General features: G+C 39.7%; 1 protein-coding gene across 2 annotated transcripts in view; it reads left to right on the top strand.

Moving 5' to 3' along the window:
• The window catches only part of TBX15 (T-box transcription factor 15), a 105,649-nt gene that overhangs the window by 28,338 nt on the left and 49,764 nt on the right, over window positions 1–27,547 (top strand). The window contains exons 1-2 of one of the 2 annotated variants that reach the window (XM_017869836.1): window positions 14,374–14,658; window positions 27,218–27,431. In XM_017869836.1, coding sequence (XP_017725325.1) covers window positions 27,331–27,431 — 101 coding nt within the window. In that variant the 5' untranslated portion in view covers window positions 14,374–14,658; window positions 27,218–27,330. Of the gene's footprint in view, window positions 1–14,373; window positions 14,659–27,217; window positions 27,432–27,547 lie in introns of those variants that run through there. The other variant, XM_017869835.1, reaches the window with a different exon arrangement.

The raw sequence follows: 27,547 nt of genomic DNA, 5'->3' as shown, positions 1-27,547 counted from the left end.
AAACACAGCAAGATGGAGAGGCCGCCAAAAGCAGAGGCAGAAATAGCCAGGGGGTCCCCCATCCTGCCTCACTCAAACCACAGGCTCCTGCCAGACATTCTTCTCCCTTGCCCTGCCTTCCCTTATTTTCTTCTTCTTCTTTTTTTTTTTTTTTCTCTTTCTCTTCAAGTTTTGTTTTGCTCCAGTGATTCTTCAGCTAGTCCTGCAGTTGTCTCACCAATCTCTAAGTTGCTGGGCCTTTTCTTGGAGTGCAGGAGAGATTCAGAGAAGCTGGTCTCAGTCTAGGGCTTTTCTCTGGGAAGCCACAGGAAACATGCCTCTCTGCTCCACCCCAAAGTACTATATTTCAGGTGTCTGTACAAGGAGAAGAAATTGCCTCCTAACTCTAGTTGCAATCAGAGCATCTTTGGATGTACTGAATTTATTGCAGACATTTGTGTTTATTCTGATTTTGAAGTCAGATTTCATCTCGTTCTCATTTGGTCTATATGTAGCTCCCCTTGCTCACTGAACTGAGCTCATTCAGTATTTAACAATGATGAATTAGGGGGCTGGAGTAGGACTGACACTGTTCTGGAGAACAACGTTCTATATTTTGCTGATGCTCAGAGTGTTAAGTTGGTTTTAGGGAAAACACAATAGCAGTGAAACCGGTGCTGCAGTGGCAGTAACTCCAGGGAAGGCTCAATTCAGCTTGGCAGGGCTGTTGTGGTTTTTCCAGCTACAGAGACTGGAGCCCCTACAGTGCTGACAGAGGTTAGGTACTAGAAATATCAAGGACCATAAACTCTCAGGCCTGAAACACCTTGTACATTTCATGTTCAGATGCAGAAGGCTTGAACACCAGGCAGAACACAGCTGTCTGCCTTCCCAAGGAGAGCTGATGGTCTCTCTTGCAGATGTCTATAAATACATATTCTTATTCACCTGAAGGCTTTCTGGCATGGATCAGAGTGTATCCTCCACAGCCCAGCATTCATAGTTGGGAGGATTCAGTGAGGTAATGTGGGAAGTATCTAGCACAGTTCCTGGTGCAGAGGAGGCCTTAATTGTTGACCTTTCCCACTCTATTCTACATTCCCTTTTTTCCTTTGTTCTTAATTTCTACCCTCTCCCACAAGGAATGTTACCAGAGTATATGTTTAACTTCACACACACATTCTCTCTCTCTCTATATATGTGTGTGTGTGTGTGTGTGTGTGTGTGTGTGTATAAAGATATACTTTCTGATGACCACTAAGACATTTTCTTCCCAAATTAGAGAGCCTCCCTATTAATTAGTATTTATAACACTGAAACACTAAGAATGGTCTTCTACCCATCTTTTACCAATCTTCCTTCTTGTTTACTATTCCAGCCTCTGTTTTTGCTCCTTCTAGGGTGAGACAGCTATTTAATATTTTTCTTCTTTTGAACTAGGCCATCAGAAAGCAAAGGAGGTAGTGGCCAGGTAGAGTTGGTATTAATTGGTGAGCATCTCAACATACCTAATAAGATAAGACATTGGTGAAATACAGTCCCAGGAACCATGAGGATTTAGCTACTTCTCTGGGAGGTGGGAAGTGGAGCTGGTGGGAATATGGAAGGATATTGTAGTGGGAATGGAGTCCTAGACTGTGTCTGTTAGGGTAGGGCCAGGACTACGGTGAGGCAAAAGTTATATCACTAATCAAGATAAATAATATTTAGTACAGTATTTTAAAAATTCAGAATTAATGTAAAAGAAACTATGTTGAACTAAACATCAAAATATTGGAGTGATATTGGAACCTGAAGCAAAAGGAAAAATCAGGAATACTGATCCTGTGTGTTTCAGTCTGCTCAGGTTGCCATAACAAAATACCATAGACTGGGAGACTTAAACAACAGAAATTTATTTCTCACTGCTCTGAAGGCTAAAAGTCCCAGGTCAAGGTACAGCAGGGCTGGGCTCTGGTGAGAGCTCTCTTCCTGATTTGCAGGTGTCCATCCACATGGTAGAGAGAAAGAACGAACTCTCTGCTGCCTCTTCTTATAGGGGCACTAATCCCACTGGACCAGCCCCTACCCTTACAACTTCATTTAATCCTAATTACCTCCCCAAAGCCCTGGCTCCAAAAACTGCCACATTGGAAGTTAGGGTTTTGACATAAGAATTTTGTGGGGACACAAACATTCAGTCCATAGCACTATCTTTATTTTATTAAATATTTTGATAACTTCATTCATGGCAAATTTTTGCACTAATTTTAATTTTTAAAAATATTGCATTGAAATATTATTTATCTTGATTGCTGAATTGTTTGGTGCCCCTCACATTTTTCGCTCTAGGCCAGTGCATTGCCCACCTCACTCCAGTCCTGGTCCTGCCCTAGAGAAACCCACCTCCTGGATTTGGAGTAGAGCAAGGGGCTGAGGCATTACTCTAAGTCAAAGGGGCAAGGTCTGACCCTCATTGGATTGGTCTGACTCTGACCAAATTCTTCATTTCCTTTTTCTTCCTTGATTATTGTCAAGCGCATGGTTGTGTTTTCAATGCTCAATTATTTTCATTGTTCCACAATAGTTTGAATTTTATTCAACATTATAGTAATTAGTTAAATATAACATTCAGTAGCCAAGTATAATTTTCTAAATTTCTCATAGGAATGGAGGTAGGCAGGAACTAGAGAACCCATTCAGAACCTTCAGCTTTGTTAGGTTGAATGTTCTTTTGTTGTGACTTCTGTAATCTTGAAGTATTAGTGGATTTAATCTATTTTTTAAAGGCTGTGAATATTTTTCAGCTTTCTGATGATGTGGTTATTTTTTCAAAATTTTTGGGATGATTTTCCAAAATGATTAAACATTCTTGAACTTCTAATCCTGATGTAATTTTAAGTTTACAGAAAATTTACAGTAACTATTAGAAGGAACTCCTGCATGTATACCCTTTACATAGTTTCACAAATTGTTTATAGTTTGCTCCATTTGCCCTCTCTGTGAGTGTGTGTTTTTGTATAAACATTTATACATAAATACCAATTTTTTTTCTGAACTATTTGTTAGTAAATTGGAGACTCATGCATTGATACAATCTGTTATTTAACCCAGTTGGTATTTACATTTTACCATTTGTTCTAATATCCATTACTAGTATTCTTTTTTACCTAATCTAAGAGCTAATTCAAGATTATTGTCTTAGTCTGTTCAGACTGCTAGGAAAAAATACCATGAACTGAGTAGCTTATAAACAGAAATTTATTTCTGACAGTTCTGGAGGCTGGGAAGTTCAAGATCAAGGTGCTGGAAGATTTGGGATTTGGTGTCTGGTGAGTGCCTGCTTCCTCATTCATATATAGCACCCTCTAGCTGTGTTGCCATGTGGTAGAAGGGGTAGGGCCACTTTCTGGGGTCTCTTTTATAAGGGGCACTAATCCTATTAATTAGAGATCTTCAAGGAGGTTATAGATGGAGAAGCCAGGCATGACCCACAGCTCATAACCGTTAAGATGAGAGGTCTTTGAAGACCTAGGATAAACTCTGTGCTCATTTACTTTGCCTGGAAGGATAACTATTTGGTAGACGATCTTTTATACCTGAACTATAAATCTCCGTGAGGCACACATAGGGAAGAGTGGGCTGTTGTAACTAATCCTTGGGTTTTGTTAAATTTCTGTACACAAGCATTCCATAAAGTCTAGAATAGGGTCAGGGAATTGAAACAGAAGAGGATGACCTTATGTGATTCTCTGCCTTTTTTCACTTTCTAATGGCTCTAGAGCAGGGAGTTCTTACTCTTTGTAAAATGGCTCTGAGAGCTCTTTTTCTAGACTGTAGCAGAAAATGTCTTGCCTCGCAGAAAAGCAGGCCAAGGTTTTTTTCTGGCTGAATAGTTTTGTATTTCCACACTAACTACACACTAGATTGCAAGAGCCTTGGGAGCAAGGTCCTGAATCATTCCTATTTGCATCTCCCATTATTCATTGATTGATTGGTTTTCTGGAACAACCCCAACTGCTTTGGGATATGTGAGATGGGAGATATAGTGAGATGTTGAGTTGTGTATCAGTATAAAGTTTTTCTGTGTTAGCTTAATTTTATAACCCTGGGTGGTTCTGGAGTTTCCCTTGTACAGGCAAAATCACTATAGCAGTTCCAGACTTAACTTTTCCTAAACATCCTTTTTTTAAAAAATCACATTGTTCATATTTAAAGAGCAGATAGCCTTTTAAAAGAAGGGAGTTGCCACATATTTAAAAGCCCCTTTTAGATAAAAATAAACCTGTGGGCTAACTGATCTTCCATGGTGAGGTGTAGGCAAACTTAGGGCAAGGGAGGCCTTCTTGGCAACCCTAAAGTGATGCCATGTAGGTGACTCCTATGCTGCCCATGAAGAGGGATTCTGAAAAGGTGGCTTACCTTCTTCACACTCCCTTTGTGGGTCTCACTCTTGGGCCTGATGAAGCCTGAAGCGTGATATATTGTAATTCTTCTAGCCAAGGTGGTGCTTGGGACTCTTCCCTCTTTATGATGGGGATAGGCTCTGAAGGAACTTGAGCAGTATGCTCAACAAAGGCCTATAAAATCATGCAGTGCTTCCAGCTGAGATGCCTGTGTGCATCAGTTGTGGAAACCAACAGTTGGATTAGAGAATTCCCCCAACCTGAAATGAATATTGGTTTGAATTATTAATCCCAGAAATATTTCCTGTCTTTGAGATTTGCTGGCAGGCCATTCTTGCCTTAACTTAAAGGGTCAGATTTTCCCGTAAGCAATTGAGCTCCCTTGCTATTTTGGGTAATCACCTCTCTACACACAGATGGTTAATCAGGAGCTGGAGCATAGTGAACTTCATTTACTTTGTCCCGTGCCTGAATTAGGATTACTTCCTTGGCCAAGTGAATGCTCTTGATGAGTTTGCCTCCTTCTGTGATCATGTTGTAGGGCTTCTGATTAGACATTGTTGTATGTAATCCACTCTCAACTAGACAGGCATTCCTCCAAGTAAAGATAAGATCTGGCTCGTGGTAGATGATGACTCTTTTCCTGGGATCTCCTGGGGACAGGCTGGTGCTTTTAGAACTGCTTTGTTCCTTGATCTTAATTTATCTGTTGTATTCAATATCATTGAAAGCCAGGAAAAGGCCAAATACCTGACCTCTGTTCCAGTGCTGTGATATTCCAACCACTCCAAGCTTCCTTTGATCCTTGCTTTGCCCAGCCAAGTAGGGAAACTCCTTAGCTTTCCTTGGTCTCCAAAGGTCCATCTGACTGTTGATTTGTGATATTTAGTCTTCCTATTAGAGTTTGATTTGATTACATGTTGGAGAAGAAGAAGGATTTGACAGCCTCTGGAAAATAGCTATTTAGAATGATGCTCTTCCAAGTGTCCATGTGAAGATTAGTGTTTCTCCCATGATCACCTGGATGTCATGTGACAAATCTTGAGGGATAGAACCTTGGCTTTATTAGGTCTTGTCTGGTTATAAGAACCTAGAAGGGTAGGCAAAGGACACTATAGATAGCTTACAATATTCTCGTTAAGTTCACTCCCTCTGCAAATAAAGACAATTTGACTGTTCATTTCAGACTGTTTATTAAAACTAATTCAGATCTGCTGAAATAATATCTACCTTTGTAGGGGCAAAAAGAACATTCACCAAAAAATTTCACGTAGTGAAGAGAATTGTTGACTTTCTTGAGAGTGAAAACCAATAAGCTTAAAAAAAGAAAAAACCTGGAACAACCCTGTGTATAAACTGTTGGTGGTGGGTTAGGAAGACATTCAGATAATTCCCATATGTGTAACATCAAACATATTATAGGCACATGGCCCTTCTCATCTCACTTCCATTCCCATCTGAAATATTATTGTATGAGTTGTAAAATAATGAAATTTCACTTTAAAATGTGTTTTATAATTGGAATTTTGAGGGTCATTCTTACCTTTCTTTCTAACTGGAGTGAGGCTCTAAGGGTCCCAAGGCTCAGAGTGGGAGGTTGGGAACGAGTGAAACAGCAGAGACCAAATTTTTCTCTTGGGGATGTGGAGCAGTTGGAATTTGCCAAGATTCTATTTTATCTCTTCTTATATGTACATTCTATTTTGTATTTATTCTATATCTTGTATTTTATGTTTGGTTGGCTAAGTCAGGTGTTATAAGGGTTAAAATAAAAAGTAGCATTTAGAATGAGTTAAATTCCAGTGACTCATTTATGAGGGTTAGGTTCAGAGGACAACCAAAAAAATCACTAGTCTAAAAAAATACCAGTGGCCTTAATTAATTTAGTCACAAAAGCAAATCTTAAAGAGAATATAGTTAGTTTGCCACAGGTGTATTTTTTATTTTTTTCAGAAACTAGTCCTTGGCAGCATGGAAAAATGTCAGTATTGGGTTTATACATTTAAAAAACATGAAGTGCCTCTCTTTCCTCAAGCCATATTTTCCTACTTCTATTCTGCTTTAAGAAGCCTGAGCTGTGGGTGGATCTAAATATGGGATGTACCATTCCTTCAAGTGCTAAAGGCACTTGGCTGATGACAGTTTTTCCTGGTGGTTTCTTGTACTTGATTTTCCGAGATAGCAGAATTTCAAGTAAAGTAAATACTTGATTTCTGTCTCTTGTGGCTCCTAGTGTAGTTTCTTGGCCAAGGAAAAAGTCCTTATTACCTTTCTGAGCCAAAGAGTTACTAATATTTTATTGGTCAAAACTACTATGGCTAGCCCACTTGGGAAGTTTAGCCATACTTTATGTAGGTGCCTAGTCTGGGCATCTACAGGTATTTAGGGCTATGTTAGGGCAGACTGCCTAGGAGAAGGAGGGATTAGACATCAGAAACTGATGGTTGGCCCAGGACTGTAAAATGTCTTATGAAAAAAGAGGGCATAAGACTGTTGACACTCAGTGAGGGCACTGAGAGAGATGGGAACCCACATTTAAAATACTTGAGAATTTAGAGTCTTGGTTTGAATCTAAAGACATGGTTGATTTTAAGGACAGAAAATTATTTTTTTCTAAATTTTTATTTCTATATTATCGACCCTTGAAAAATGTGAAGGTTGTGATGCCGACTCCCTGTGTAGCCAAAAATCTTGATATAACTTTCAATTTTCCCAAAACTTAGTTGCTGTAGACTATTGTTGACTGGAAGCCTTACCAATAACATAAACAGCTGGTTAGTACATATTTTGTACATGTATTGTATACTATATTTTTACAATAAGGTAAGCTAGAGAGAAGAAAATGTTAAGAAAACCTCATGAAAGAGAAAATATATTTTTTGTTCATTAAGTGGTAGTGGATTATCACAGGTCTTCATCCTTATTGTCTTCACATTAAGTAGTTGAAGAGGAGGAGAAAGAGGAGGAGTTGGTTTTGCTGTCTCAGGGGTGGCAAAGGCAAAAGAAGTTCTACATATAAGTGGACCTGCACAGTTCAAACCCTTGATGTTCAAGGGTAAAGTGTGCTTATATCAACTTCCACTGCAGCCCTACATTCTTGCAAGCTGAAGGCACTGATAGAGAGTCACATTCAGATTTTGAACACTGGCAGAAGCAGGGCCCTCCCACCCTTACCCAGCGATGGCACAGGGAAGAGACATAACCTTGTTAGGGCTGTAGCTGTGGAGAAGCAATGAGGCCCAGATAGGGCTGGGACACTAACATCAAGTTGGTGACCTTTGGAGTGTGTGGTGCGAATTGGCAGATAATGGGAGCAGGAAGCAATTTTGGCTCAGGTTAATGGTGACCTTTAGGTTTTGCCACCTGGAATCAGGAACAAGGAGATGTTGCAACCGAGGGCATGAGGCAAAGTAGAAAAAGGCACCTGTGGTTGCGGCAGGTGACCTTTAGTGATTGCCAAGAAGAGCTCAGGAACCATTTGGAGACCTTGCCAATAAGAGAGGAAGGACCAGGGTTCTGGGACTCCACAGATCTCCTGCCTCTCCTGCCCTGGGCTCAGAGCCGATGAGTGTTATTATTGTTACTCAAAACCCCTCCACTGGACTTTCTCCAGCTGGCAGAGGTAGGGGTGGCACAGGTTACCTCTATTTCTTAGGAGAGAGTTGTCGTTGCTTCTTATTCTGGGAATTGCATGTTAGCTGCTACCTGTGTATTCCAAGAATTTAGAATGCCAAGCCAATTAGGGGAAATGTCTTCTACATTTGGAGGTAAACTCCTTTCTCATGATTTTGTTATCCTTATGACAGTTGGAGTTTGAACATTTCTGGTCTCTGGATAAAAGGAATCTTTTTTCTCCTGTCAAGGAAATTTATTTCAAGCCAGGTTATTTTGTGACATTAAAGATGTAGTCATAGTTTGTAGTTTGTTTTCTGTAGTATCTTATTCTTTTTATAGCTAGCTACATGGCATCTGAATGGTGTGATGATTCTATCTTTTCTCAAAACTTTAAATTCGTTGCAGTATGAAAATTGTTCTTGTGCATTGCTCTTTGGGGGGCAGTAGATGCTAGTGTCTTTTCAGAGTGCACAGTGGCATGTTGGACTTTTTTCTTTTATCACCACTGCATCATTTGGTAAGGAACCAAGACCACATGCTGATGTTTGGACTGACCCACCTGATCCTCCAATGAGAACTATGAGGCAAGCTTGAGAACTGAAGCTGGTTTTTTTCTTCCTTTTTTTGTGATGGACTTTGAAATATAGCTGACATTCTGAGTTAAGCTTTCCTATCAGAGAATAATAAAGGCCCATACTTATCAAGGTATGAATATCAGATGTTCATTTAAGAAACAGAAGAACAACAACCAAGCTACATGAGAGGTCAGGCAGCTCAGTCCACTACCACTTCAATAGACTTTTCTGGGAAGGCCACAGCTTGACCCTGTGCTTGGAGTTTGCTGTCAGGGAAGGTGCTTATATATTTTCTTCAGCTGCTATTAGGAGATACTTTAATGGCCCAACATGGCTCTTGTCTTCATTTAAACTATGTTTAAGGCCAAAGATGAGACCACATCATGTGGCCTCTGCCCCAAGGATGCATGAAGAAAGAGCTCCTCTTTATGTCAGTGAGTCTTGGCTCAGCATGAGCTGGCTTCATCTTGGGTTCTGCATCCTCAATCCTGTCTTTGTCCACTCTCAGTGAAGCACAAGTCAGACAAGAGCCTGTCCTGGTGAAGCCAGAGGCCTCAAAGCAGCAGAGAAATCTCTCCTCCACAAGCCATATATGCCTAGACCCCGAGAGTGTATGACTATTACCATGAAGAGGGAGTGCCTTCTGCCACTGAAAATCAGTCTTTTACAATTTCTTCCTTCACCCTCCCTATTTGCTTCTCTGAGCTGTGTCATGTAGCCAGAATTTTATCAAGTTAAAAGCAAGGTATTTATTGTGTGCCCATGGTTTTTCAATCCAGATAGTAGGAGATTATTTTAAATGCAAATGTATCTCGAGGACCACAGAAGGGAAATAAGTACTGTCTTGGAGAATCTGGATCGGGGGATGGCTACAACTATGGATCATATAAAAGAACTTTAAGACTATTCTTTCTTCAAGGTTGTTTTAAGATTTTTGTGAAACTCACTGAGCGATCCGGAGACACCTGAATAGTGGATCATGAGTTCAAGGTGTCTGTGTTTTTCTCCCATTTTCTCCCAGTTCTGGGGTCCTGGCAATCTGGACCATCTTAAGCCATTGAACCAGTGCTGACGGAAAGGCAGGAAAAGTAGCAGCTGCTTCTCTTATCCTCAGACTCAAGGGCCTCGGCTAAGAGGCCTCACAGCCAGGCCCCTGCCAAGGACATTGGGTTTCTTGAGTGACGATCACACACTGATGTTTCAAGGCTGGGTGCTCCCCAGCTGGAGCCCTGAAAATGCTTGTGTGACATCTTTAGAGAAGGAAACAAACTTGAAAGAAACTCCCGCAAAGTAAATCACCAGGACTGGATGGTTTTCATCCAAGAGTTGGGGAGGAAATGAAGTGTGAAATAGCACAGATACTGATGAAGACATTAGTTCTCCATTAAAACCACAACTGTGTCAGAGCAGAGGAAGTTTGCTAACATGATGACCTTATTTCTAAAGGGGAGAGATTAGTGGCCTCTCAGATGCCTCTGGAAAATCTGGGCCACTTGGAAAGAATAACATAAAAGATGAACAATGACACAATAGCTTTTATTTCCTGAAAGCAGGTAAGAAGGGTATTGTGACAATTCATGCACAGCAGCATCCCAGTAGAGACCTTAGAAATAATATGATAATAAATATGTAATGCATATGCTGCTATTCCCTACTCCTGTGTTCATGAAAGACATCAGTATTCAATCTGGTACTGAGTTCTAGGGGCTGGGTTAGCAGAACATTTATCTCTAAATAGTAATATTTATCTTGTGCGAACTGAATTAAGATGTGTAATCATAACTCAAACCATGGTAGGGTCTTTGTAGAGGGAAGGAAAGTCACTTCCTCTGAGGCAACAAGCAGCATGTTTCAGAAGATCATTTTGAGAAATGAGAATCAATAGCAACATCTTTCATTAATTGTTTCTTTGTGGAGTTGAAAAACAATTGTAAACATTGAGTCCTGCCACCACAGTGACTCTGTGAGGTAAAGGCAAAGTGAGGTATGTTTTGAGAGAAGAACAGCACTGGGGCCCAGAGGGGAAAAGAGACAGGCAGGTTGGACCCTAGAGAAGTTGCACAACTTTATGTGAAACCTGAGGTTTCTTTGGGACTAGCTTTTGTTTTAAGAGGGAGCAGAAGGCCTGCTCTGCTGCTGGTCTCGGAATCCCATAGGGTCAGTCCCTGGAACATTTTGCCATTGGATTGAGCAAAGCCTTCTTTTGCTGAAAATAATTAGAGCAATTTGTCTATACTAATTATCCTGCAGCCTAGTGGCCTCTGTATAAGAGGATATATTATAGAGCTAATCTCTTGGTGTGGACTGTAAACTGACCTTTTAAAGATGTTATCTGCCTCCCCCCATTATAAAATGGGTTATTTTGCTTGATTAGTGAAAAGTTGCTACATATGTTTCTTAACAGAGAATCAGAGTATAGGAAAAGGCACTTAGCATGATAGAGACCCTGACTGTACTGTGATTCTTCATAGAGTCACCACTGGGGAGATGGCCAGGTGCTATGCTTCAGAAACCAAAGGAACAAATGGGGTCCATTGGTCAGCACACTTAGCTGCTAGTTTCCCCGCACCACAAGATAACTCATGACCTTGCTCACATCTTGCAGAATCACAGATCATGGAACAAGATGCTGGGGAGGTCATTTTGTTTAGATCTTTGTCTCATAGGAGCAAGCAGTTAAAGTCTCCATTTTAAAAATGAGGCAAAGGTTGCTGAGCAAGAGTAAGTGAAGTACTGCTGCTGGGGGAGACAGGGACAAGATTGAGGAGACAACCCAGGGTCTCAGCAAACAGGTCTTCTCACTTCACCACTTTGCTTCACCGAGTCTCAGTTTCCTCATCTCTAATGGGCACTGCATGGATTTAGCAAGTATAGATTAAGCATGGTATTTAGAGCACACTGAGAAATCTCTGCAGGGTAGATGATTAAATGTAGTAATGATAACTTACATTTTATAAGGCACTTTATAATTTACAAAGTGCTTTCCTCTGCACTATTTTATTTTGCTGGTGCCTCATTGAGTTGGGTAAGTAGTAGGTTTCCTTCTCCACTTTTCACAGATGTGTCAACTGAGGTGCCACAGGGTTAAATGGCTCCTCAAGATCATATCTCTAGGTGGAGTCAGAATCAGGACTCACACTCCTGCTTTCTGATTCCAAGCCAGGACTAACACTCCTACCTTCTGATTCTGAACCCAGAGTTCCTTTCACCATAAAATGACAAATAATGCAGAGTTGACTGTGTTTACTATTCACTTTAATGACAGCAGAGAGTTTTCAGTGTCACAGTGTGGTAAAAATAGATGTTTAGCTGTGAGGACAAGGAGGTTCTTGGTAGCAAACAAACTGAGCTTACCAAAATGTTCTTCTCATGGGCAGGTTCTGTTGCCATGGCCTTTAGGAAAGCCTTGGCAGGCCTACCGGGGGCAGCCTCACTGACTCACTGTGTCCAGCTTCCCCTGGGGAGCTGCCTCTCAACCCCACTGCCAGATGCAGACATTGCCTTAGAGGACATGAGGTGGAGGAATTTCTTCTGAGATACAGGGACCATTGACTAAGAGCACATCCCCAGTGAGGAGATGGGAGTGCAAGTCCCACAACAGCAGACTTGCTGTGCAGACTTTTGGCACACATAAAGAGAAAGAACCTGGTGAGCTTGGGGTTCCTGTGCCACTAATGTTTTCCTGGGAGACAGCGGAAAAGAGAACCAGAGTAAAAGCAGCAAGGCCAAAGGAAAAGCCATGTTTTCATTCACTCAAAAATAATTTACAATTCATCTGCTTTCCCCAAGTAAGTAGATGAATGTGGATTATAATTTATCCAACTTATACATATGTGTATGTGTGGTTGAAATAAAGATCAATGGAAAATAAGGAACCATACAGAGAAAGTAAGATGGTCTCAGGTGGTCATTTTAATACTCACTACTACACAGAGAAACACAACCCCTTCATCTTCATAATACAGATGAAAATATATTTTATTAAGATGCAGCATTAGTATTCTGTGCCATATTCTTTTGAAGCTTTCTTTCATTGTAAGTATCTGGCTGAGGGAAAATGCATTTTGTTACAGCGGAAGAGAGCTTGGAAAGTTGGATGTTTATTACACTTGAAGAAAACCTTTCAAACCAGTGTAGTCCTTAAGGCCTTTTAAAGTCATAGATTCCTTTGAGAATCTCATAAATCCCATACATCCTCGCCCCAGAAAAGCACACAAGCTTTTGCAAATGTAACTTACCATTTTAGGTGACTTGTAAACCTCCAAAGCCTGTCCATTGACTTTAGGTTAATAACCTCTTCATTTAAATAATTGAAAGTCAGTGTTTTATACATATTTTTTCTTTATAAAAAGATTCATCTCTATGGCTGTAGTTAAAATGTACATGTATAGCAAGTGTCATATAAAATAATCTGATATCTATGAAATTTCCTAGCCTATAACATTTGCATTTCAAACGTGTACTCATCGCACATTCACTTATAGTTTTACTCTAGTCTTATTTTTTAAAAGATGCTAATATATTGTATACTTTATTGTAATTTGCATTTGATAACACTCATGTAGTACTTGGTATAAAAAAGAAAATCTGCCTTCACTCGTAAATCAATGTTGATTATATGTAGAATATGGTATATAAAGTAATACTTTAATATATGCAACAGCTCATACACCATCAATAAGATCTCATCCTCTAGACTTGTAAATTCTTGGAAAAAATTACTTCCACATGTTCCTAAAAGTACTTAAAGATTTTTGACTGGTTGGTGGTCCATTGACTCTGAATATCTGACCTGTCAAAATGCCATCTTTAAACTCCAGTGATGCATAGAGGTTTGGAATTAGCCAGGGTTGAATTTATTACAGAACAAAGAGAGGTGATGATTAACACACCCATCTGAACAGTAGGGGGGGAAAATAATCCTTGAATGGATTAGATGCCATGATCCTAAAACCACATTCTCTGAGTGTTGGGTTCTTGCCCAGGAATGGGAGAGACCAAACACTGATGCCTTTTAAATGACAGGGTGTCTCCAGGGAACTCTGGTTAGGGAAAGTGGGGTAGAGAGTTGGGGTGAATTGAGAAAAAGCCGTTCTTTCTCCTGTGATCTACCAGATTGAGGACCTAGACCTGCTCTGTGTGCAGTAACCCTCAAAACTAATAGCCCACCTGATTAGTGTTACACAATTATCAGTCTGCCTGTGTGGGTGGAGATTAATGTGAATATGTAAATAAATGGACTTAATTTTTAACCACTAACCAGAATTAACTTACAATTTTGGGGGGACTCTAGTATGCTGCTTGAAAGACTGGCATAATTGCTGCCAAGAAGATGAAATGAATTCTTATACACTGTCCCACTTAGTTGTGAAATAGGCTCTCTCAATTCACCGGCATTATCTGGTAGGTTCTGAATACTCCCAGGCTATGTTTTCTGGGAAATTTATCTTTGTAAGAGTAGTCCATGAACAGAGTACTAAACTCATTTTCTGATTGACTTTCCTATTCTCCTCTCTTTCCCCTGCTATGTATTGCAAACTTTATAAAAGTATGGATTTTAAACAGCATTGTGTAATAGCATTGATGGAGATTGACTCTGAGAAGAGGCCTCCAACAGAAGGACGCCATCCTAAGAAGGAAACAGAACATCAGAGGAAAGTCATTTTGACCCCCATTCCCTGGGAGGAGGAGTGCTTGAATCGCAAGCCCAGGTGCCCAGGAAATCTCCTGTCACTCTGAGATGGGCTGGAACATGGTGCCATGTCCAAGCTTCTAAATACAGTTCAGGCTGGGTCATCATGACAGATGCTGAACTGGCACCACTGTGGGAATTGAAGTGGGAACTCTGACAGTGCTTAAATGCCATGGCCCCTGGACTCAAAGTCTTCCTAGGCAGGGACAGGGAGAGGCAGGGCAGAGTCTTGTGGGGAGGAGGGTAGGAGCAACTTTGGCAAGGAAATCCTGCTGTCTCGGTGACACTGCCACTCTTTCAGAAGGCAACAGACACTCAACAGCACACCAGCTATTTTGGAAGCTGTCCGTTTCTGAATTGCTGACACACTTGAAGGACACTGTCTCTTCAAGGGTCATTCTGACCCTTCAAGGTAGGTAGGCCTGGGGAAAAACAGAGGCTTGCTGAAGACAGGGTGTTGACCATGGAATGAGTGGAATTAAGTGACATGGTCAGAATGACTCAAGGAGTCGGGAATGGAGTTAAGAATAACATGTTCACTTTGCGATTCCCAAATCAGCCTTCTACACAGAAGACAGAGTAGGACAATTGCTTACCTCACCCCACCCTCCTTTTCTTGGCCATCATAAAAAATCCACCCTGGGGTTAGCATCCTTTGATGACTCATTCCCCTTTGGGAAGAACTTTAGAGGAAAAAGAAAGACAGGAGAGACTTGGGAGGAAGACTTTTCCTGGAGGGTCTGGGAGCTTGGGATGTGAGGGTGAGATTCTAAGTTTTGCAAGCATCTTAATCTGGGTTTGTTGAGATGTAAATATAAAGACACTCAGTGATTTCATTCTCAATGATTTCCTTGTGCCCCGAAAGTGAATTTCTTTCTGCCATCAAAGCATTTGATTTTAGGGTTTCTGAAGGTAGTGTGGGATGGTGGATGAGGTGAAGTTTTGAAATGGGAGAGACTTGGGTCAATTTGTTCTCTCTGATACTTCTGGGTGGGTGACAGTGGGCGTATTCCCTTGTAGAAGTCTCAAAATAGGGTTAAAATGCCTACATTTCAGGCCTCCTGCTCATGCTCCCTGGGAGCCTCACCTAGGTACTAGATTTTTTTTCTGCCTTCCCAGTGTGTTTTCCTTATCCTGAGCCAGGTGAGTGTTTCTGACAAGGCTGTCCATCTGGAGTCAGGGCTTCCTGCAGCTTCCAAGCTCTGCCCTATCCTTTCCACCTCTCATGAAACAATGCCTTTGAGCAGCTTCTTCAGCCTCAATTGCTCTCTCTTCTTCTCTGTTCAAGGTGAGAGTTTGCTCCCTGGCCCATTTTCCTTACTGAAAACCCAATATACCTCTTTTCTTAGTGGTCTACGTTTTTCTCTCTTCTTTTAGACCTTATCACTTTCCTTCTCAGATATTGTGCCAGGCATTGTGGACCAAGAGAGCATCACTCAAGCAGACCCACACAAAAGCAGGGTTCCTTACACGGCATTTTCATTGTTTCTTCTGCTTTTCCCTTTTTCTGCCTTTCCACCATTTCTCCTAACACCGTTCAATTTTGATAGTTTTGCTCTAGACCCTGAAATATTTTCTTCATCATGTGATCTTTTCCCACTCTATATTTTACATTTTCTTTAGTGAGGTTCACATTTATTCATTTGAAAGTCTTCTTTCTGCCTCTCTGATAGGGACAGGGAAGTGACTGGGAAAAGACTTAACCCATATGGTCATTTTCTGTTCCAAATGATGGAAAGCATTTATATTAAGTATATTCCTATTGTGCGCCAGGGGCTTCACTGAGACACATGGTATCCACTATCTCCATTTTAGATGAAGAAATTGGCTCAGAAAGGTTAAGTAGCTTGCCCAGTCATAATCGGGGTCTGTGGAATTCTAAAGGAGGTTTGTAATCTTTTCCCTTACTTCTCAGCAACTCTGGAAACCCCACTTCATTGCAGACAACAGAGACACTGGATGTGTAGGGGACCTGGTGAGCACAGCAGTCATTCTGTCCCTGAAGGAGAAGGGTGTCTCTGTCTCACTACCTCTCCCTTAGCATTACTAGCTCTAGCATTTGTAGAAGAACTTGATCCTTTCCTTATTTTATCCTCATGACTGTAAGCACCTTCTCTTCTTAGGGTAATGTGGAGGAGAGTTAGTATCTGAGTATTTTCTAGGTGTTTGACTGACTGCTACTCACAGAAGTGACTGAACTCTTTGAACTCAGTGGAAACCCCTGAAAGATTTCGGGTCAGACCTCGCCAATCAGTTTGACACAGCTCACAGTCATGCAAGGAAAAGCTGGTAGGATTCCAGTAGTTCAGGTTATAATGTCAGGAGGTGACCCTGGGATTTAATAGGGATTTCATTGGGAACATATCATGCAATTAAGACACCTCATTACTAGGGATATATTTGTCTCCTGGAAGAAGATGAGAAGAATAGCATTCAAGATTCTTCATCTGGCTCCAGCCTACCCTCCCAGATCTTCTCTGGCTATATCTCTTCTCTTACTTTGCTAAACCTACAGCATTTCATTCATTAATTCATTCAACAAAAACATTTTATTGAGTGCATAATAGGTGCCAGACACTGTTCCAGGTGCTGAGGATACAAGAGGAATAACACTGATGTGGTCAGAATGACATAGACTGCTGCTCTCTAAATACGTTTGGTCGATTTTATTGCCATGCCTCTGCCAGAAAATTCCCTTTTCCTAGAAGACCCCTCTCTTTCTCCCCCATTTCTGCCTTTGCATCTCACAGATGTATCTTCATTAGGCCCAGAAAAAATCCCTGGACTGGGAGAGATTTCTCTCACCTCTAAACTCCCGTAGGATTTTGTTCTTATTTCTCTTAGATAATAGTACCTGAAAATTAGCATTCATATGTCTGGATCTTTTTTGTTGATAAAGTATTAGTGCAAATACACATACATAGGCACCTTGTTAATAGTTCATAAAAGTTTCGCAAAGTAGATACAAATGATATCCTCATTTTACAAATGATAAAACAAAGGCTTAAGAAGTTAAGTGACTTGCTTAAGGTTAGATGGTTGGAAAGAGGAGAGATGAGCTCAAGAACTCAGTCTTTTGGATCCTAAGCCCCAGCATGCTGTCTGCTATGGTGGATTTTGACTATTCTACTTTTATTAGACTTATTTATGGACATATCCTCTCTCCCTAAATGATTGTATAAGCTACTGAGGACATGGATCATCTCTTATTCAATTTTGTGCCCCTAATAGCACCTAGTACATTGCCAGGCCCAGTCTAGAAAATGAATATTAGTTGCTGAACAAATGAATGATTCATTGAATGGATGAATTTTGATTACTGAAGAGGTTGTTACATTGTTGTCAGCCATGTTATATTTACTAAACAGGATGGTTTTCTGTGTTTGCATGGTGAGTTGAGTAGATTTTAAACTTGGAGTAGTTGATGGTCTCCTGGGATCATCTGAAGGGCATTCCTGGCTGTACTCAAATGTTTATCCTACTTATATCTTTGAAACTGCCACCTTCAGGGGCACTCTCTCCAGAAGTCATAGTTAAATTACACTTGTTTAGAAATTGGCCGCTTAGTTCTTCACCTTTAGTGCATCATCATGAATTTGTTTATTTATTGGTGCTCAATGGGAACATTCTAACAAAGTATACAGCAAATGCTTGTAGGGCCTTGGGAGAAAGGCCCACTTTTCACATCACAGAAATTAAAAGATCACTATGGCAGCTATATAATGGTGCTATGACAGTGGCTGGTGTCGGAGGTGGTGGTGGGAGGTTGGAAGTAGTGGTTGCAAAGAGCAAATAAACATTGACTTGAGGATGAGATAATGTATTGCTTCACCCAGGAAAAATGCCAAGAGCCTTAGGAAGGGGCCTGTGTTGATAGCCGCTCACCTGAAATTGACTGGTAAATCTTGAAGACCACCCAGTTTATCAGAATGAACTTTTGAAGGACCTTTGGTGCAAGGGATACTTAGGTTGAACATTTCCATGTGACTGGTGGCCAATTTTTGATTATTCCATTTATGCACTGTCTGTGTGTTCATCAGGAATATTTTCTAAACCAAAAGTTGGTCTCATAAACATTAATCTTGTGGGAAGAATAAAATAAAATATTTGAAATTAGGACTGTTTTAGAAAATTCAGTACCCATATTTGTTCTTTATTTATTTATTTATTTATTTTTGTCTTTCTGATACGCTTGGTCATTGGCATAGAATCTTATATGTTAATTTGACACTTTATTGTTTATGATGTGCTTTCACATACATTATTATCAGCTGAATTCTCTTCAAGCGTAGATATCCACTTAGGACCATCAAAAACTTTTGGGTCCTGCACTCTGACTTGAGTTAAGCCTAAATAAACCAAATTCTGCACAAGTGGGACCCACTTCAGTTGCCTTCTGTCTTTCAATGCTTCCATTAAAATTTCTCAAAGTCCAAACATTTTCCAAGTACCTTGTTATGTTTTACTTATTGGTCTAGGCTAAAGCAAAAGGGTGATTTGACATTGACAGTGATCTTCAGTGTCTATCACATTTGGATCTTTTACCTAGGTTGGATTGGGGATAGGAAGTGAAATACAGCAAAAGAGGCCTTTTATACTTGTACTTGCTTATTAATAATGTTAAATTGATGAAGAGAGCTAAAATATTCCTGAATATAACTGCCCTTGTACTGACAGGGGAAAATTCCCATCAGACCTTCGTTTGAATTTTGCCTTCTCAAAAAACCGACAGTTTTAATTTCCATAGAGCTAACTTCTGATTGAGCAGCCTGAGCATTAACTCTGCATTTCTGAGTCCAGAGCAGGATATGCACAACTCTGCAGTTCTAGTTCTGAAAAATGGGCCACAGAGTATAGTGAAAAGAGCATCAACTCTAGTGTCAGACTAATTCAATTCCCACTCTGACACCTCTCATTTATGTACTGTGAGAGAAATCTTTTAGTCATGTCATGCCTCAGTTTTCTTATATATAAAATGGCAGCAGTAATGCCTACTTTAAAGGTTTCTGTGAAAATTGTGTGAGATAATAATGTATATAAAGTGCCTAATACAGTACTTGCTACTTCTCTTCCTTTTTGTTCATTTCCAGCTTTAAAGCATGCTGGATCACTAAAGTTTTTAATAATTTCATCTTTTATTTGAAATTTCAACTTTAAACAATTTTAACTTTTGTTTTAGATCTAGAGGATACCTGTGCAGGTTTGTTACATGGGAATATTGTGTGATGCTGAGGTTTAGGGTACGAATCCCATCACCCAGGCAGTGAGCACAGTATTCTATAGGTACTTTTTCAACCCATGCCTCCCTCTTCCACCATGTAGCAGTCTTCAGTGTCTGTTGTTCCCATATTTATATCCATGTGTGCTAAATGTTTAGCTCTCACTTATAAAAGAACATGAGATAATTGGTTTTCTGTTCCTGTTTTTTATGTATTTATTTATTTATTTTGAGGCTAGATCTCATTCTGTTGCCCAGGCTGGAGTACAGTGATGCCATCACAGCTGACCACAGTCTCGACCTTCCCAGGCTCAGGTGATCCTCCCATCTCAGTCTTCCAAGTAGCTGGGACTACAGGCACGTGCCATCATGCTTGGCTAATTGTTGAATTTTTAGTAGGGATAGGGCTTTGCCCATGTTGCCCAGGCTGGTCTCAAACTCCTGGGCTCAAGCGATCTGCCTGCGTCAGCTTTCCAAAGTGCTAAGATTATAGGCATGAGCCTCTAGGCCTGGCCTGCTCCTGTGTTAATTCACTTAGGATTATGGCCTCCAGCTGCATCCATGTTGCTGCAAAGGACATAATTTCATTCTTTTTTATGGTCGCATAGTATGCCATGGTATATATATATTACATTTTCTTTTTCTAATCTACTATTGATAGGCACCTGGGTTGATGCCATGCCTTTGCTATTTTGAATAGTACAGCAATAAACACACAAATGCAGTGTCTTTTTGGTTAAATGCCTAATATACAGAATCTTTAAGGAACTTAAATCAATAAGCAAAAAACAACCCCATTAAAAATGGGCAAAGGACATGAACAGACACTGCTCAGAAGAAGACATACAAGTGGACAATAAACATAGCAAAAATCCTGAGCATCACTAATCAACAGAGAAATGCAAATCAAAATCACAATGAGGTACTATTTCACACCAGTCAGAATGGCTATTATTAAAAAGAGAAAAAAACAACAAATGCTAGCAAGGCTGTGGAGAAAAGAAATACTTATACACTTTTGTGGGAATGCAAATTAGTCCAGGCACTGTGGAGAGCAATCTGAAGCTTTTTCAAGTAACTTAAAAGAGAGGTTGAACCTTTAATGGCATTGAGACTTTGCCGGCTCACCAAGAAATAGATATAAAAAATTACTACTACCACTTCTTTGCAAAGACTCTCTCAAAGGCTTTGATCTCAGGGATGACTTTGAGTCCTTGCTATGGTTCTATGTATCGCTGAGAGAGGTGCTGCTTGTTAAGTGGAGAGTGCTGTAGGCAGCTGGTGAGATATGATGTGCCCTTAGTCTCCTTAATTGGCTCATTGGCATGGGAATTGCAGGCTTCGGGTTACTCCCTTTTCCCAAATAGAACTTGGAGGGCATGGAGAGCTCAGAGACACCATTCCATTACTAAAGCCATCTAACAGGCTCATTTGAGTGTTTGCTATCATCATAATTTTAGTTTAATCCAACCCGGGTTATAGTTCATTCCCTTGAAGCTCTGGACTGAGTATCAAATTTGGGCTCAGTTCGTACTCAGGTCAGTGCCAAATGCTCCGCTTCTGCCATATTTAGAGTTACTCTATGAAAAGTTTCATCACCAGCATTCTCTAAGCTACCTGATAAAATGTGATAGCCCACAACCAATTTCCACTGCAGAGGTCCTCTGGAAATAGGAACTTACTTGCTTCTGGTACAGAGAGGGCTGCCTGGGTTTTAAGGTTCTGGTATCTGCCCTTCTATGAATGGGAGCACTGAAATAGTTATGAGAGTTTTGGTTTTACAGACTTTGGGATTTATAAACTAGATCAAGAAGTGGCTGTCCTACCAATATCAGATAGGAAACACTATTCAATGTGGTTGTGTACCAGTATTTGGCAGAAAAGAAAGTAAGATGAATTGTCTATCATCTGGGTTGGGTTTTTCTCCTTTAATTGTTTCAAACTATTTTCTTCCTTGGGGAAAATATGACAGCTGAGCTCCAGTCTTACAGAAGTGACACTGTGCATCTAATCTCAGAGCATTCTACATCTCTTATCTGACTCTACAGCCAGCTTACACATTTCACATAGAAACCAGGCTATGTTGCATCATTCACACAGGAGATGTGGCAAAGCATTAAACTGAGCTTATGGAATTCATGGTCTGAATAGAAGACAGAACTATTACCACCTGCAAGTAAAAGAAAACTTTAGTATGTAGATGATAAAGTCTAAACTCCATATCCTGACACCCAAGATCCTCGGCAATAAATTTTTGTTTGTTCCCTGACGTCCCAAGAGTTTAGAAGAGTGACTGGCACATAGTAAATGTTCAATATGCAGTCATTTAGTTGAGTTGAACCTGACCTTCCATCTTCATCATTTATCTTACCTCCCCTCTCCCTTTACATAATCTAAACTCTGACATACCAGTTTGTTTGTAATTCTCTACAACTCCAAATCCTTAATCATTGTTATTCCCACTATCTGAAATTCTTTCCGTATCATTTTGTTGCTTGTTGGTTTCAAATTTCTATTTCAAGACCATATTCAAATGTTAGCTCATAAAGTCTTCTCAATCATCTTATCGTTGACTTGCTTCCACTTTGAAGCTCCTCAACACTTTTCCCCACCTCTGCTGGAGTACCTTTCACAGTCAGCCTTCTTTAACAGTTTCCATGTCCTTTCTACCAAATTGTGAGCTCCTTCAGAGCAAGAACCTGTTTTATTTGTCTTGGCCCATTAATATGTAATCTAGTCAAGGCAAAGCAGAAATATTTGGTGACATAAAAATGAAATTAAATGTAGTCTTCTGTGCTGGAAATCCTTAGGCAATAGAATGGATGTAACCTGGACTCTGGCATCAATAATGTATAAAATGGAGATAATAATAATAACTCTTAGGCTTGCCTGTACTAAGTGATGTTATGCATGTACAGTCTTGGCAGAGTGCCTGACAAATAGTAAGAGCTCAAATAATGTTGGCCATTAACTCTTTGTGTTAGTTCTTGTGAGCTTATAGTCATCTCCCTGTCCAAAGTCAATAATATTATTATCAATAGAACCATTACACTATGCTTTATCATAAATATATAACTATTTTTTTTAGCAGAAAGGTATCTTATACTCCCACCCCCATGGTAAAGATAAGGAAACTGAGGCCAAGTGAACCAAAGAAACTTTAAAGATCCCACTGCTGATCAGTAGCAGAGCCACAGGAGTATATGTGCTTTGTTCACTGTAGTAACTAATAATTCCTCAAAATTAACTGTTAAGTGGAGATGCCAGGACTGTAAAATATGCTTTTAAAATGTCTAATTTTGATATTAAGTTTTTATTAGAATAAAAGTGTATGCAATTTAGGCATTTTCTATATATGGTAAACAAATAAACCTATTGTAGTTGGTTTGCTTTTGTTAGACTTGGTGGTCTCTAAGCTGTACTACTAATCCACCCATTAAACATTTGAGTTAAAAGGAACTTTATAGCACTTCTAATTAAATGTGCATGTGCTGTGCCATAAAGATTAAGGAAATTGGGGACCAGAATAGTCATGTGACTTGGCCAAAATCAAACATATTTAAGCCACCTTAATTGTGAGGATGGTTAAAATAGTTAAGGGGTGTTACAGAATTACCAGCTGTTTTGGCTGGGTTGAACCTAGTATGCTTTTGGGAAGATCTGACTGTTGGATCAGGATGGAGAAGACCTACATTCTAGTACATGTTAGTTTTCAATTTCTCTTATTTCAATGTCCTTGTCCACAAAATAGACATAAAAATACATGCTATGTCTACCTTATCAATGGGAATACAATATTAGGTAATGTGTAAAATATAAATTAAAAGTTATTTTATTACTATTGCTAGAGTGAGAATTGAACTTACTCTAAGCTAAACTCAGCTTTCTGTGGGAACTTAGTGTTACAGTATGCATTTTATCAAAGTGAAATAGGTCAGAGATAGAAAGTAAAATGATGGTTAAAATCTCTTTTAAAGGATTTTTTTGGGGATGAGAATGGATATTTTGCTTTGGCTCTGTGAGTCACAAAATGTTCTCCAGTGATTTGTAACTGGCTTGGCGCAGGTTACTTAAGTTTTCTTCTTTAGCTGCCTTGGTTATGTGTAACATTTTATGTTCCTGATTTACTTAAACTTCTGTTGAAATATTATTCTGACAGTATCTGATAGCCAAGAAGTTGTGCATCATTCATATGAGTTCCTAATAGTTATTTTTTGTGGACAGGAAGTCACAAATTGCCAAGAATAAATGAACTTGAAAACACAGAGGTTTTTTTTGATCTTTGAGGGACTGACTGATTATATTTCTAAATGGATGATTTAATTTGATTAAAATAACCAGCCGTGTGTTTCTTCATGACTTAGATAACTTGATTATACATCCTAATTAACAGTTAAAAATTTTGATCTGGTTAGCCAAAATATTTTCTGTAACTGTGATTTAGAAATGTATTTTACAAAAGATTAAATTTTATTTTTACCTAGCCTGTTAATCTTGACTCTGAGGTTACTATTTTAAGGGTTTTGTAGGGTTGCTTACCCCACAGGTGGCCCTAACTCTTCATTAAGCCTTTTAAATAAAGCCTCTATAAAAGTAACAGTAACTTTATTTTAAGATTATAATATTTAAGAAACAATTGAGAATAGAAGATTGCATGTGCATTCATGTTATTGCACATGTGTGCTGTTGCTTACATTCTTGATATAAAAGTCACTGGATCCTATTTTGTGAGAGAGTGAAAATCCAGAAGTTCAGGGTATTTCCAATTAAATAAATGTCTTTGAAATCCTCTCCATGGACAAATACTGCCTATGCCTCCACAGACTTGCCCATTTCCTTTCTATTAACCCTGGGTTCCCCAGGAGTGTTCTTGCCCTCTTGGATCTCTTTCTCTTCTGGACTTCTAAGAGACGTCTGGGACGGGAAAACTGTGTGGCAGTTATTTGTGTTGCTCTCTGATTATTTTTGAATGCTCCTAGTCTCCACTGTACTGTACTTGAAGAGGGCTCCCATTGTGTACTTCGTTATTTCCCAGAATCTAGCACAGAGCTGGGCACATAGTAAGCACTCAATAAACACATAATTAATCAACACTGACTGGGAAATTTCTTAAGGTCTTGGATTCTGTTTCTAATTATCTGCATGGTACTTCATCTAAGGCCATATGCTGATAGGTGCTTATTGATTGATTTGATTGAAGCTATAAACTCTTATAGAATACCCACTCAATTATTTAACTCCTATGGTAATGTGAATCTGAGCCCCCAGTCTTTTTCCTTATTTAACTCGTCTTGTTCAAAGAATTTTAAATTTGATGTTTCTAATTGAGGTTACCTGGGTTAGCACTTGCACTGGGGAGGATTCTTACATACTGGTCATTAGAGGTGGAATCCTTAAGTTCATTCTTTCTCATTGCACATTGAGGACTTAGGCCCCCCTGTGGTTAAATGGCATGTCTAAGGTTATTCATTAATTCATTTGATGTTACATTTTGAGTCCCTGTTTTGTTCCAGATGACATAAGGGTAGAGTCTCTTATTTCATAATTCTCTAGCTGTAGTCCCAATTCCAATCTCAACCTCAATTTAGCTACCATTAAATACTTATCTCTTAGTGTAGTGATACCTTTCCTTCCCTTTCCCACTTCCTAAACATACATTGGAGAAATCGTATGTTCAAAATTTCTGCTGGGTCCTACTTAAGGTGTATGTTTTCATTTTTTTGTAATTGTGGCACTTTATGGTGGATTTCATAGCTCTTCACTTCCAAAGCTAGGACAATAATGTATTTTTAAAAATCTTGTTTTGAGGAATTTTTTGAAAAATTTACACTATTCATGAGAAGTGAGGAGCTCTTAAAATATCCAGGAAACAAAATAGGATTTGGGAATCTATGTCTCAGATCTATGTGTGTTTGGCCGAGTGTGTGATGATATAATGGGTCTGCCACTGAAAGGCGTATAGAATCAGGCTAGGATATAGATTTGTCACTCAGCAACAGCTGTCATCTTAGATAAGTAGTTCTACTTTTCAGTGCTTGGAGAAGACCAAAAAATAGCTGCTGTTTAGTCCTAGGTATAAAATTATGTGCTTAGACATGTAAAACCTAGTTATAAAACTTTATAGTTGTTTTTTGTTGGAGGGAGCAGAGGAGGAGGGATAATGAAGTGACTACAGTAGTGATTATGGGTAAACTGAAGTTTTTGGTCAGAAACTTCCCGTTTATTTAGAAGTTTGGTTTGGTTCTTTAACAACCTGAATATCTTCACAAGTGACAGGTGAGGAATTGGGGAGATAGAGAGAAATGACGCTTTTCTGCCTGTGGACACTTTATTCTCTGTGGGCTTTGACACAGCTGTTAGATATTCTTGCCAGAGATGCCGCCTGGGGTTGCAAGAGAAAAAAGTCAGTGACAAAAGGAAAGAAAAGTAAAGGAACCATGAGATGTATTTTTCACAGGGCTGCAAACCTGCTGCAGGTAAGTGAGGTTGGCAGCAGCATGATTTGGCATTCTGTCCTGTTCTTTTTCCATCTTACTAGTGCCAAGGAATGATGCTCAAAAAGCTCTGACCCTTGACACCATTGAAAAGTCACTTGTCAGAGTACAACACTTGGTTCCAGCCTTTACTCATGTATATATTTAAATCCAAGGAAAGCAATCAGAATTCTAGATGTTAAGGGTGGGTTAAAGAAATGGATTCTTAGGCTTGACTTGCAGCATCATTTGACCTAAGAAAATTATACTAGATAATCTGAATTTGAAAAATTTTAGGACATACAGTTCTTGGCATTAAGCTCCTAAAGGTAAATATTTTAAATTCCAGAAAATCTTCCCTGATAAATCTGGCTCTAGCCTTCTTCATCAGTCAGCTTTCCCTGCCCCCCAGCCCCACTTGTCTTCAGGAGTACAGAAGACACAGGAAAGGACCATCTGGCCCAGCATGCCAACTTTTTATTTGGTTGCTCTCAATCCCACCTTCCTGTTTGGATCACCCCTCCCCTCTGCCCATACTTCAGAAACCAATCAAGGTGTCTCCTGAACTCATTTATTCCCTTTGTTTCAACTGCCTTTTTGGGTAACTTTTTCCATATGCTTACATCCTTGACTCACAACAGAAGTTTTTTTCCCATCCAAAATGGCCTGATTAGACTCTTAGGAAAAACCATTTACTCAAATATATGACAAAGTACTTCTAAAGATCCCAAGCAGCTTTTCATTACTTTTGATGGCCATGGCTTATGTAAGTAGAGGAAAAATTTCTGTGTTTAAAATAACTGACAGGCAGCGACGCTGAGTGGTATGGAATTGAAGAACATATTGTTAGCACTGAATCTTTACTCGCACAAATGAAGTAGTCTAATCTAGGTTTGGACCTATAATTTATAATTATTTTAGTTTAATTTGGCATTTATTTTGTTGACCCAGTTTGGCCTCATTCCCTTCAACATGGTGACATTAGTACTATTTATATTGCCTGTTGTGGACCAATTTTCTTCAGCTGTTGCTAAAACTTACTAAAATGCCAGATGTCATGTTGGAAACACGAAACCTGAAAGAAGGTCATAAATCACAAAAACAAACCATAAAAAATAATAAAATACCCTGAGTGCTGTGCTCTGGAGCTTCCCAGCTTTAAGTCTCCTTTTGTTTACCCCTCTCCCCACTTCATTGCGTTTCCCACCCCCATCTTTTAGGGCCAGGGGTGAGGGGAGCTCAGCAGTTTCTCACCTAAGGCTTGATTGTTTATTTTGCAGATTCTGAGCAGAGCACTGGTTCAGATTCTGAGGTACTCACTGAGCGGACTTCCTGCTCCTTCAGCACTCACACTGACCTGGCCTCTGGTGCTGCAGGCCCTGTGCCTGCTGCCATGTCTTCCATGGAGGAGATTCAGGTGGAGCTGCAATGTGCTGACCTCTGGAAGCGGTTCCATGACATTGGAACTGAAATGATCATCACCAAAGCAGGCAGGTAAGGACAAATTCCTTTGAGTGGCCAGATTCAAAGAATTTGCAGAAGTAGGAGCCATTACATTCTTCCATTCTTATTTATTTGTGATGGCATCAATAAAACCAAAGCAGCTTGCG

Source organism: Rhinopithecus bieti, unplaced genomic scaffold, assembly GCF_001698545.2.
Source record: "Rhinopithecus bieti isolate Rb0 unplaced genomic scaffold, ASM169854v2 scaffold_3040, whole genome shotgun sequence".
NCBI lineage: Eukaryota > Metazoa > Chordata > Mammalia > Primates > Cercopithecidae > Rhinopithecus > Rhinopithecus bieti.
The sequence above is the reverse complement of the archived record's forward strand: the minus strand, read 5'-3'. Positions and strand labels throughout refer to the sequence as shown.